The sequence below is a fragment of the Syngnathus typhle genome, linkage group LG20 (assembly GCF_033458585.1).
Source record: "Syngnathus typhle isolate RoL2023-S1 ecotype Sweden linkage group LG20, RoL_Styp_1.0, whole genome shotgun sequence".
Classification (NCBI taxonomy): Eukaryota; Metazoa; Chordata; class Actinopteri; order Syngnathiformes; family Syngnathidae; genus Syngnathus; species Syngnathus typhle.
The window spans coordinates 7,175,576-7,188,685 of record NC_083757.1 but is presented as its reverse complement, the minus strand read 5'-3'; the positions used below and the strand labels follow the sequence as shown (position 1 = coordinate 7,188,685).

At 53.4% G+C, this 13,110-nt stretch overlaps 1 protein-coding gene across 1 annotated transcript; it reads right to left on the bottom strand.

Annotated features, from left to right (window-relative positions):
• Positions 1–2,792: 2,792 nt before the first annotated feature.
• LOC133144474 (mucin-2-like) lies at positions 2,793–10,063 on the bottom strand. Its single transcript, XM_061267190.1, has 3 exons — positions 9,904–10,063; positions 8,803–8,890; positions 2,793–8,715 (listed from the first exon to the last, which is right to left on the bottom strand). The coding sequence occupies exons 2-3, from the start codon at positions 8,840–8,842 to the stop codon at positions 3,179–3,181; spliced, it is 5,577 nt and encodes a 1,858-aa protein (XP_061123174.1). The 5' UTR covers positions 8,843–8,890; positions 9,904–10,063; the 3' UTR covers positions 2,793–3,178.
• Positions 10,064–13,110: the final 3,047 nt, after the last annotated feature.

Sequence of the window (13,110 nt, the reverse complement as noted above, 5' to 3'; positions counted from 1 at the left end):
CGAGCTTGGCGCCGCTGAAGCTCACTGCTCCCCTCTCCCCCAGGGGATGGATCAAAATCACACGGGGATGGGTCAAATGCAGAGGACAAATTTCACCACACCCAGATGCGTGTGTGACGATCATTGGGAGTTAAAAAAAAATAATAATAATTTTTAAAAAAAAGAAATTGGGTGCGTATTATACATGGGTACAGGCTTTTTTCCAGCATCAACATGCCATTTTTAGGGTGCGTATTATACATGGGGGCGCATTATACATGGAAAAAAACGGTAGTTACATTTTGCGCATTATACATGGGAAAAAAACGGTAGTTCAAATTGAATAATGAATAAGCTACTCTAGAGCAGCGTTCCCCAACCTTTTTTGCGACACGGTTAGGTGTTGGAAAAACTTTACCGGGGGAGGGGGGATGACGTCAGTGCCTCCTCAGTCATGAACCTCACCGCACGTCACTGGGCCAAGGTGCCTCGGCGAGAAGACCTTTTGTGCAGGGATGCTCGTTTCCGTGCCATCGGAGAAGGCGTTGTGACTGAATAGGTTTTGTTTTGTTTTTTTAGACGGATAGGCCGGAGTATAGCTCGTGGCCACTTTTGGTGCAGTCATAGATGGCCTACTACTCGCCTTGCATTTGGATGCAGTTGGGCCATTGGCTGGTCCAAGCCATGTTGATTTCAAGACACCCAGCCAAGAAAACTGTCTGGCACACTGAGGAGGATCCTGGTGGTGCGCCCCTGCACCACGTTCATCAGTTTTGTTAATTGTAGCCCCTTTTCAGCGTTTTCAGAGTCAGAAAGCTCTGCACGCTTTGATTCATATGAGACCCAATAGAAAGGAGCGTATGAGCTTGTTCTGAGGCCCGCTTCACACCTCATCCTATCCAGAGAGATTGCTTACTTGGTCAGGACGCTCTCTCGCGAGATGACAACAAATATGGCATTTGACAGTTGCCGTGGTTGCACTCCCTTAATATGAAAAGATTGCGTTGCAGAAGCGAGGCCTTCAATGCGGAACTTGAGGAAAGAAACACTGCGTGATTGCGGACACTCCGGTTCACAGAGTTGAGTTCTTCTAGGTAGCTAATTGCTCGTGTCATTATCTACTCTATTTATAGCCGCTTCCTTGTTCCTCAGTTGGGTCACTTATTGGTCGACTACATTTCGTGTCATTAGCTCTCCCCACACATGTCAGGATTTATCCAACACGTTCCATCTTTGACATCGTTTTGTTTCGGACAACGGGTCACTCGACTGACCGTACCTAAGGCCAGAGGCTAATGGTACTGTTAGGGTTAGGCTTGGGTTAGGGTTGTGGTTAGGGTTGGTATGGGATGGGCGAAAATGCTGACATGTCTCAGTGTGGAGCAAGCAGACTATCTAGTACAATTCATTCTCTGGCTGGCTCCGACACGCCACAGTGCATTTGGCATCTTCTCATCAACTGCTGTAGCAGAAAAGCCACCTCGCGCACAAGATGGCTTCAACTTGACGTGACGCAGCCCGCCCACTGGGACTGAGCTGAATGAGGGTCAGGTTAGGTCACCCCGTCAAATGTTAATGGCGGTCCCTTTTCTGTGGGCGCCTACAATAGCAAGCCTACTATTCTCCTGAAGCCATCAAGCAAACCGATACACTTGCCGGTCTCCGCCCTTGAGCGTCTGCTGCTGGAAAACGTCCAACAAGCCCTGCCCTGGTGCCTCAGACGCTGACGCACAATTTGGCTGCTGCGTGCGCTGTGAGTTGTCCACGCACCTGGAGCAGACTTGCCTTGACCGAGAGGAAGAATGCTGAACGACTTTCCGCTCTGTGATTCAAAGGGTGGACGGAGTTTGAGCTTCCACACCTCAGCTGCCTGCGGCCCATTAGATGGCCATTAGATGGCGCCTCGGTCGCAGTAGCGGTTTTTGGCGTGGGCAACATGGGCGGGCTGCCCAGGGCGGCATTTTTTTGTGTCACGTGTGGGACGGCACGAGCCGTCGCGCCCCCCCTAAATAAAATTGCGCTGCAAAGCCGTTTTAGCACTGTGTTTATCACTGTGTAGGGAATTGGCAATTTAGCGCCTCCTTCAGGGGAATTGGCAAGTTAGCGCCCACTTCAGCTGCAGACCGGGTGCCCATACTTGCTAAGAAGTTGTGCTTGGAAGTAGTCTCGCACGGGGCGTAATTCAGTGTAGAACCGCCACTCTTCGCTTTGTCAAGTGCTGTGCGCCCCCTGGTGTCCGCAGGTGACGTTTGCAAAACAGCTCCAGCACAACGTCCCTTTCAATCAGGACGGCATGAGCACAGCCCTCAAGCTCAACACGGGGAAGCTCCCAGACCTTCACAAGAAATGGCTACGTGCAGCGACAATTGTAGTAACTTGGGGGCGGGCTAACAAACCTTTGTATGGAGCACAAAATCCTCATCGGGAAGCTCGGGTCGGTTCCCCCCGGCATTTGGGATCGGTACGGTCATTCGGTGGCGCAACCCTCGACGTTGAGGGACTTCTGGTGGCGGCGTTGGTGTAGGTATTGGCCCCCATTCGCTTGAAGCCCGTGAGCAAAGAGTGGCGCCCGCGCCACGTTGCACCCGCTCGCCGCTCTGTTTCTCATCCGCGCGAGCCCAAGGGAAGGAAGGTCTCATGTTCTCATGTTGCAATCTTGGTTTGGCTTCTTCTCTCTTGATCGCAAAATGCAATTCTCACGGAGCTGGCGCCTTTTAACTTGGCAGGGACCCTTTGAGAACATTTGAGCAAATGATTCCGACAGGGTGAGGCTTAGGGTGAACACCTTCTGAATTGAAATAGCACAAAGCAAGTAATCAGTCTGGTCTTTTTTATTGGCTTGGGTCAGCAAAACATCACGGCAACACAAAAATGCCATCGTTCAAGTGATGACTGTCGTCGTCTGAGGTGCTGGGTGTGGCTCTGACGTCACACCAGTCCATCGTGCTCAGCGCTCGCTTCTTTCGTCACATTTTCATCTCACACGCAATTGCAAAACACTCGGCGCACGTCGAGGTGCAGCTCGTGCACTCGTCGTTGCCTCGCTTTCTACTTTCACAATGATGTTCCAACAGTACAGCACATTTGTCTTTAGCCAACGTGACCGAATAAAGATTGAGGGGCATACATCAACCGTACATTATATCACAAACATAAATAAGTGGCTTTCTGTACTCAAGTCCTTCATTTAAACCAGTCCTCACAAGATCAGAGGCAGCAGGGTGGCGGCTAACATGGCGGCAAGTGAGAGCATCTGGACGTTAGCGCCATTGACTTGTGGAGACGTGGCCAACAACAAGGTGTCCGCCGTCCGCACGGCCAAATTTGAGAACGAGGTTGTCGCGGACGCCAGAGCTTGCATGCGTTCTGTGTCGGTGCCCAGGCGCTGCTCCGCCGATGTCGTCATCACGGCCAAGTCTGCCACCTGGCTGGTTGAGCTGGTGCACAACAACGCCGTTGACGCCACGGTCAGGATGGACAGCTGCTCGGCCAGGCCCCCGCAGACTCCCTGCGGAGCATTCATCACCATGCCCTGCACCCGCGCCGTCAAGTTCCTCCAGTCGTCGTCTACTTGTCTGGCCACTTGGCGGGCGTCCGCTATGGTTTGCATCGTCGCTTGGGCCGAGGCCACGCTTTGTGCCGATTCCGTTGCCCTAGATGCTATTTGGGCTGCCTCGGCAGCCAGGTCGGCCAGCTCCATGTCCAAGGCCGATCCGTTTTGCGATGCCGCCATGGCCGCTCGGGCGGCGTTATTGGCTTCCAGGGACGCTGCCAGTCCAGCGTCCACTGTGGAGCTCAGGCTGCCTTGACCGTTGCTCAGTGAGGTGGCGGCGCTCGCTGCATCCTCTGCGGCGTCCAAGGCGGCTCTGGCTGCCGATTCTGCTCCGACCGCGGCCGCAGCCGCCGAGCACGTGGCGGTTACCGCTGCGGCTGAGGCCGTCAAGCTGACTCCTAGTGAATCTTGTGCCAAGCTCAGCGCCGTTCCTTCCGGTAGATTGCTCACCATCTCCATGGCTCTTTGTATCATTGTGTTTGCGGCTCTGGTGAGGGCTCTTGCGCCTTCAGAGTCGCTCGCACTTCCTGCTACGACCCCTGTAGCTTCTGCCAACAAGGCCACCTGCTCTGCCTCCTGAACTGCTGTAAATACTTCAGGAGTCAGCATAGATGACAGCTGACTTCCAAATAATTCTGCAGCATTTCTCGATGTGTTTGCAAACTGTGTGGCAGTGTCCTCAAATTCATCAGGTCCCGCCGTCACCGCCTGCCTGGCCAGCGCCGCCGCATCCAGGGACACCTGGGCCGCTTCCCCTTCGATTCTTCCCTCCGACGAGGCATTTCGCGCCGCTTCGGCCACCGCCTCTGCCGCGTCCGCGGCTCTGGCCGCGGCATCTCTGGCCTCCTGCGGCTCTGCGTCTCCATTGGCAACCGACTGGGCTGCAAGATTTGCCGCCTCCGCACTTTCCAAAGCGGTGTTGATGACACCATCGAGATCAGTTCCGGTGGCTTGCGCGGTGACGGCCGCAGCCGAGGCGGCGAGGGACGCGGCTGCGGCTGCCAGGGAGGCTTGTCTTGAAGCTTGGACAGCTCCGGTCGGTACTTGCGCAGCTTCTGCTGCTGCGCCTGCGCTCTGCGCTGCAGTTTGGATTTGGAGGAGCGCTAATTGGCCGGCTAACTCAGCTTCCGTGTCTCCTCCACTGGGCGCCGCAGCTCGGTCTGCCGTGTCGAGCGCAACTTGCGCCTGAGCCGCCGTTTCTTCTGCCACTGCGGCCGATCTCTCGGCCGCCATGATGGCTTGGCGGACACTTGCCTCGACATCTGGCGGTAGGTCTTCTGAATTGAGTAAAGTTTGGAGATCTTGCGCTGCCAACTCGGCCTGTTGGTTGGCGTTTCTGGCTTCTAGTATGATGGACCTTGCCTGATCTGCTGTGAGTTCCGAGCCCATCACGTTGGCAGCTAAGGCGGATGTGTTTGCGGCAGACCTGGCGATGGTTGCTGCATTTTCTGCTGCTTGGGACAGTTGGAGTGCCAGCGTGGACAAGTTCCCACTCGCTCCCTGTGCAGCCCCCTGTGAAGTCGCTGCAGCGTTTTCAGCCGCAGCGGCAGCATCGGCCGCCGCGGCTGCGGCCTCGCTCGCATTGATACTGCCTTGCGCAAACTCCAGCGCCGCATCGGCCGCCCCGTCCGCAGCGGACGAAGCCTCTTCTGCAGCGGCTTCTGCTAGCAAGGACCCCCCTGAGGCCGCGGCGGTTGCCGCCGCAGCTGAGCTGGCCAATAACGCTGCTGTCGATGCAGCAGTTGTGGACGCCACTACCGCTGTCTCTGCTGATCTTCGGATTGCCACTTGTGCAACGGATTCCGTTGTTGCGGTAGTGGCTGGGTCATTAGTGGTTGGCACTGTGTTGGGACTGGCTGTGCTATCGGTGGGTGTCACATTGGTTCCCGTGGAGACGGTCCCTGCGCTGTTGGTTGCCGCAGAGATGGTTGCTCCGCTGTTTGTTGCCACAGAGACGGTTGCTGCGCTGCTGGTTGCTGCAGAGACGGTTGCTGCACTGTTGGTCCCTGCGCTGTTGGTTGCTGGGGAGACGGTTCCTGCGCTGTTGGTCGCTGCGCTGTTGGTTGCCGCGCTGTTGGTTGCCATGGAAACGGTTGCTGGGCTGTTGGTTGCAGTGGAGACAGTCACTGCGCTGCTGGTCCCTGCAGTGTTGGTTGCCGTGGAGACGGTTGCTGCGCTGTTGGTTGCAGTGGAGACAGTCGCTGCGCTGCTGGTCCCTGCGCTGTTGGTTGCCATGGAGACAGTTGCTGCGCTGTTTGTTGCCACAGAGACGGTTGCTGCGCTGCTGGTTGCCGCAGAGACGGTTGCTGCACTGTTTGTCCCTGCGCTGTTCGTTGCTGCGGAGACGGTTTGTGCGCTGTTGGTCGCTACGCTGTTCGTTGCCGCGCTGTTGGTTGCCATGGAGACGGTTGCTGGGCTGTTGGTTGCAGTGGAGACAGTCGCTGCGCTGCTGGTCCCTGCGCTGTTGGTTGCCGTGGAGACGGTTGCTGCGCTGTTGGTTGCAGTGGAGACAGTCGCTGCACTGCTGGTCCCGGCGCTGTTGGTTGCCATGGAGACGGTTGCTGCGCTGTTTGTTGCCACAGAGACGGTTGCTGCGCTGCTGGTTGCCGCAGAGACGGTTGCTGCACTGTTGGTTGCAGTGGAGACGGTTGCTGCGCTGTTGGTCCCTGCGCTGTTAGTTGCTGCGGAGACAGTTCCTGCGCTGTTGGTCGCTGCGCTGTTGGTTACAGCGCTGTTAGTTGCCATGGAGATGGTTGCTGGGCTGTTGGTTGCAGTGGAGACAGTCGCTGCGCTGCTGGTCCCTGCGCTGTTGGTTGCCGTGGAGACGGTTGCTGCGCTGTTGGTTGCAGTGGAGACAGTTGCTGCACTGCTGGTCCCTGCGCTGTTGGTTGCCGCAGAGACAGTTGCTGCGCTGTTTGTTGCCACAGAGACGGTTGCTGCGCTGCTGGTTGCCGCAGAGGCGGTTGCTGCACTGTTGGTCCCTGCGCTAGTTGTTGCTGCGGAGACGGTTCCTGCGCTGTTGGTCCCTGCGCTGTTGGTTGCCACGCTGTTGGTTGCCATTGAGACGGTTGCTGGGCTGTTGGTTGGAGTGGAGACAGTCGCTGCGCTGCTGGTCCCTGCGCTGTTGGTTGCCGTGGAGACAGTTGCTGCGCTGTTGGTTGCAGTGGAGACAGTCGCTGCGCTGCTGATCCCTGGGCTGTTGGTTGCTGCAGGGACGGGTGATGCGCTGTTTGTTGGCACAGAGACGGTTGCTGCGCTGCTGGTTGCCGCAGAGACGGTTGCTGCGCTGTTGGTCCCTACGCTGTTGGTCGCTGCGCTGTTGGTTACTACGCTGTTTGTTGCCCCGCTGCTGGTTGCTACGCTGTTTGTCGCCATGGGGACCGGTGCTACACTGTTTGTTGCCACAGAGACGGTTGCTGCGCTGCTGGTTGCCGCAGAGGCGGTTGCTGCGCTGTTGGTCCCTGCACTGTTGGCTGCCGTGGAGACGGTTGCTGCGCTATTGGTCCCTACGCTGTTGGTTGCTGCGGAAATGGTTGCCGCACTGTTGGTTGCCGTGGAGACGGTTGCTGCGCTATTGGTTGCACTGGAGACAGTCGCTGCGCTGCTGGTCCCTGCACTGTTGGTAGCCGCGGAGACGGTTGCCACGCTGTTGGGCCCTGGGCTGTTGCTTGCTGCGCTGTTTGTTGCCCCGCTGCTGGTTGCTACGCTGTTTGTTGCGGAGGAGACGGTTGCTGCACTGTTTGTTGCCACAGAGACGGTTGCTGCGCTGCTGGTTGCCGCAGAGGCGGTTGCTGCGCTGTTGGTCCCTGCACTGTTGGCTGCCGTGGAGACGGTTGCTGCGCTATTGGTCCCTACGCTGTTGGTTGCTGCGGAAATGGTTGCCGCACTGTTGGTTGCCGTGGAGGCGGTTGCTGCGCTATTGGTTGCAGTGGAGACAGTCGCTGCGCTGCTGGTCCCTGCACTGTTGGTAGCCGCGGAGACGGTTGCCACGCTGTTGGGCCCTGGGCTGTTGCTTGCTGCGCTGTTTGTTGCCCCGCTGCTGGTTGCTACGCTGTTTGTTGCGGAGGAGACGGTTGCTGCACTGTTTGTTGCCACAGAGACGGTTGCTGCGCTGCTGGTTGCCGCAGAGGCGGTTGCTGCGCTGTTGGTCCCTGCACTGTTGGCTGCCGTGGAGACGGTTGCTGCGCTATTGGTCCCTACGCTGTTGGTTGCTGCGGAAATGGTTGCCGCACTGTTGGTTGCCGTGGAGACGGTTGCTGCGCTATTGGTTGCAGTGGAGACAGTCGCTGCGCTGCTGGTCCCTGCACTGTTGGTAGCCGCGGAGACGGTTGCCACGCTGCTGGGCCCTGGGCTGTTGGTTGCTACGCTGTTTGTTGCCCCGCTGCTGGTTGCCCCGCTGCTGGTTGCTACGCTGTTTGTTGCGGAGGAGACGGTTGCTGCACTGTTTGTTGCCACAGAGACGGTTGCTGCGCTGCTGGTTGCCGCAGAGGCGGTTGCTGCGCTGTTGGTCCCTGCACTGTTGGCTGCCGTGGAGACGGTTGCTGCGCTATTGGTCCCTACGCTGTTGGTTGCTGCGGAAATGGTTGCCGCACTGTTGGTTGCCGTGGAGACGGTTGCTGCGCTATTGGTTGCAGTGGAGACAGTCGCTGCGCTGCTGGTCCCTGCACTGTTGGTAGCCGCGGAGACGGTTGCCACGCTGCTGGGCCCTGGGCTGTTGGTTGCTACGCTGTTTGTTGCCCCGCTGCTGGTTGCCCCGCTGCTGGTTGCTACGCTGTTTGTTGCGGAGGAGACGGTTGCTGCACTGTTTGTTGCCACAGAGACGGTTGCTGCGCTGCTGGTTGCCGCAGAGGCGGTTGCTGCGCTGTTGGTCCCTGCACTGTTGGCTGCCGTGGAGACGGTTGCTGCGCTATTGGTCCCTACGGTGTTGGTTGCTGCGGAAATTGTTGCCGCACTGTTGGTTGCCGTGGAGACGGTTGCTGCGCTGTTGGTTGCAGTGGAGACAGTCGCTGCGCTGCCGGTCCCTGCACTGTTTGTTGCACCGCTGTTGGCAGTGGCAGCGGTATTTGTTACCGAGCTGCCTGTGGGCTGGCTTGCAGGGGATTGATTTTCATCAGTAGTCGCCTGGAGGAGCGCTCGGCTTGCGCCGTGTTGATGACGGCTCCAATTTGGATGAGTGTCCGCTCCTGTTTTCATTGAGTTGTTGGTTACACATGTTGCACGACAACAAGCTCCAAGATTAATATGGTATTTATTTAGTTGAGATGACTTACCAAGAAGCAGAAATAGCAAGATGAATGCTTTGATGATCATTGTGATGCCTTTCTGCCTCTGACGACTCAAATTAAATGTGATTGCGTCCTGTAAAAATGTTGAGAAAAAAAACATTTTAAGATGACTTTTAGTTTTTTTTCCAGAAATGATCCATCTTTTCTCAAAAGCTCCTTGATCTTGCATTCTTATGCTGTATTGTTAGAAGTACTGCTAGACTGTGTGTGAGAGGGATCACGTTCAAACAGGTGTCAATATTTACGCAATCCACTCAATAAAATAATCCACAACAGCCAAACCATTTTTTCTTCATTGTTCTACCTTCAGATATGGAAAACAAACAAGTGAGAACAAATTGAGACGACCAAAACGCGGTCACCCCACTAGTATCTTGGACCAAGGCCCCATGGGTTTCCCACAGCGCGGCCAGGCGAGGCAGAGCTCAAAGAGGGCGCAGCGTCCTGCAAGACACTGGAGAAGCTCACCCAGATCCACAGGTGACCTCTGAGTTGGGAAAAGTATACAGTGAAGTCTGAAAAAGTCTCAAGTATCCAAGCTCCTCCGTCACTTGGGACTGAGCTTTCATCCAAAGACCCTCATTCATTAAAGCCATCAAAGCCTGGTTCTCTTCCACAACCAAAAGTGACAATTGTCCTCTGGGCCTTCAAAAGTATCCTTGACAAACATTGAACAACCTCTTCTCCACCCCTCTCCTCAGGTTAAGGAGTACAGGTGTAGACCTGGACAGCCTCCAAAAGCACATCTGCAAGCTTCCGTCTCTGCAACATCAGCCGCCTGCGCCACCCAAACAGCCCTTGCTCACTCCCACAACACCCGTCACATTTCATCCCTTTTCCAATCAAACACATTCAAACACTTGCTCTTCGCACATTGAGGGTCCTTCATCATCTTGCTGCTTCTCATCTTTCGGACCTCGTTCGCACCGACAATCCCACTCAGACTCTCGGTGCTCCCAGGTTATTGGGACTCAAGTACAGGGAGTAATGCCAGTTTTGACCAAAGTCAAAAGCAAGGCGTTTTCTTCCCAACATTAAGCTTTGGTCAAATTTGGATCTGCTCTTGAAGATGGAGAAAGTACTCACCACTCTCAGTCAAGTAAGTTGTTGGATATCCCAGGTGGAGCTTAACAAATCTATGCCTCGGTGTTGCGCTCCCACGTTCTATGTGATCTTGTATCGGCGAAGAATTTGCTAATAAAGAGCGGAACCAAACTCTTGACACGCCCTCATTAAGGCAAGGCCTCAATTACCCCTCCTCCTCCTCCTCCAGTTGCTGCTGCTGCTTTGACATTGAGCGTCTTGTCAAGGAACATTTTTTTGCAGCCTGCAATTAGTCAATAAGATAATTGACGTCATGTTGAATGTTTCACAAACCGAACAGGTTACGCACTGGGAAATTACCATCTGATTTGATTTTGAACAATAGAAATGTTCCCAATATTCCCTTGGAATATTTTGCTAGTCGGCAATGACGCCGAGACGACGTCAGGCGCATGTTTTTCAATGCTGCGATGGCTCAAGTGTCCACCGCCTCCACATCCTCAGCAACATTCTGTCATTGGTCGCTATTGACTTGAGATTGGTGACTGTCTGACCAGTCCAAGGTTACTTGCCCTCGTAGGAACTAACTGGATCTGTTCAGTGTTATTGCCCTTCTGAAAAACTGGCTTACCAGTTCAAGGTTACTTCCTGTCTGGGGAAGTGACTGTCTGGTTTGGGTCAGCCACCAGACAAGACAAGCACAGACTGCAATGGACAATCAGGACTGCGGAAAAGATAATCGGGACCAACCTCCCATCTATCAAATACTTGTACCTGTCCAGGACCAGGAAACGTGCAAGTAACATCTCTACAGATCCTTTTCACCCAGGTCACAGTCTGTTCGAACTACTCCCCTCCGGACGACGTTACAGAGCGCTGTACGCCAAAACCAGCAGACACAGACACAGCTTCTTTCCCCAGACTGTCCCTCTGATGAACTCACACCACTCAGAGTCTCAGAGACATCACTGGGCAATAATATCCTGTTCTTGTCACTTAAATGTTTTTAGTCACCTGAATGTTCAAGATTCAAGAGTTTTTATTCGCCATGTTTGAGCGTGCCAAACAAGGAATTTGACTTCGGTAAATTACACCCTCTGTTCAACATTTAGGTGACTAACAACACTCAGGACATGTGAAAAATGGCAAATATTCTCAAGCATCCCCTGATCTTAAATGAATGTTGTTAGTCACTTAAATGTTGTATAGAGGCTGAGATCAACCGGAGTCGAATTCCTTGTTCGGCATGCACAAACTTGGCCAATAAAGCTGATTCTGAGTAGTTTAGTTACTTGCCCTCTTAGGAACTAACTGGATCTGTTCGATGCCCATCTGAAAAACTGTCTTATCAGTTCAAGGTTACTTCCTGTCTGAGGAAGTGACTGAGTAGTTTGGTTCAAGGTTTCTGGCCCTCTTAGGAACTAACTGGATCTGTTTAGTGTTATTGGCCTAGCTCAGTGGCCTAGTAGTAGAGTGTCCGCCCTGAGACTGGAAGGTTGTGGGTTCAAGCCCCGGGTCATACCAAAGACTATAAAAATGGAACCCATTGCTTCCCTGCTTGACACTCAGCATTAAGGGTTGGAATTAGGGGGTTAGATGACCAAATGATTCCTGAGCGTGGCACCGCTGCACCTCACTGCTCCCCTCTCCCCCAGGGGATGGATCAAAATCACACAGAGATGGGTTAAATGCAGAGGACAAATTTCACCACACCCAGATGTGTGTATGACGATCATTGGGACTTTAACTTTTATAACTTATTGCCCATCTGAAAAACTGGCTTACCAGTTCAAGATTATTTCCTGTCTGAGGAAGCGACCGAGTGTTTTGGTTCAAGGTTACTCCTGACCTGAAAACCTGACTGACCAGTTTGATGTTACTTCCTGTCTGAGGATGTCATCAACTGGCTCTGCCCTTGGTTATGTTTCTTTTTTCCCCCCTCTTTCTCAGTCAGTGACCACCCGCTTGCGTTTATTCTTTTCTGTATCACTTCCCATCAGTCTGTCTTTGTGTGCGCTCTAATTGATCCACTTACACCTACAAGCTGTTATCACTGTGCGAAACTGTCTTCTCTATGCAAATGCTATGTGCACAATGTGGTTGGGTGACAGCGCATGACGACAAAGCTATGATGATTAGCACCTTAATTATCCACGCTCAAGCATCGGAATTGTAAGGTGTGGCGTTCGCTTAATTGCAGCTGCACCGAAATAACATACGCGTACACTCCTTCAGACGGAATGATTGTTGCTCAGAATATTTTTTGTCCTTATATAGCAACTGAATATTGTTTGTCATTGCAAGTACACAAAATGCTCTTGAATGTTATCAATGAACTATTTGTGAGCTCTATTGTTGACGATCCGTGTTTGCCTCCTTAGTGACGGTTTGTCAGCATTCACTCTCTGTCTGACTTTGCAAGTTTTCCTGAAGGAAAGACCAATAGGCGTCCCAAAATTCTCCGGCCAGACTGCGGCTAAACAGACAATTTGTCAGGCTGATCCGCTTTCTGGTAAACCCGTGGAAAGAATCCTTGACTGGTTGAGGACCTTCCGTCTTCAATAAGATAAATTCTTCACTCCTATCTGGCGCCGCTTTAACGGACACTCATTTCCTATTGTAGCATCAAATATTGAAATGTCCTTCTGAACGCGGGGCAGTGAGTCATACCTCTCCAATTCATTGTCCTACTTATTCCGTCAAGTAAGACAGAGACATACGCTTGTTTTAGACTCCATTTTGTTAAAATGACCCTAACTGATTTCAAGTTGCCGTGGCAAAGTTTTGTGACCGAGTCGAACGAGCGTTGAGTTTGATCAATAATGGATAGCTTGGTTGGACTGGTTGATCAGGCCTCAATCCTTCTTTTTTGTTGCTCTACTAGAATGAGAATGAGAAGTTGTTTGCTAGCTCCACACGACAAGTCTCAGGCGTGGCAAATTCCTCATTGAGCGAATGCATGCTTTGAAGAAGGAGCCCTATCGTTTTAGGACGGCTCTTTTTCCTCCTTACTTTGCTCCCATTGAAAATCACTTTGTGTTGAATTTGAGGGAACTGCTTGGGTTTACCCAATTTGGAGTAGCCCACCTTCAGCAAGGGTCATTGTTTGCAACCCTGAAGTGCTCCATAGACGGGACATGACAGGATACCTCAATGTGGGTCTGTCCCGACTTTAGGAATCTGTCAAAGACCGGATCCTGAGAAGCTCAGGACCCACGAGAAATCAACAACGTAGAGACCCTCAGGAAC

Coding starts and splice junctions, on each gene's coding strand:
- LOC133144474 (XM_061267190.1), bottom strand. CDS start 8,842: ATGATCATCAAAGCATTCATCTTGCTATTTCTGCTTCTTG. Junction 8,716..8,802: donor CTTGCTATTTCTGCTTCTTG/GTAAGTCATCTC, acceptor CAATGAAAACAG/GAGCGGACACTCATCCAAAT.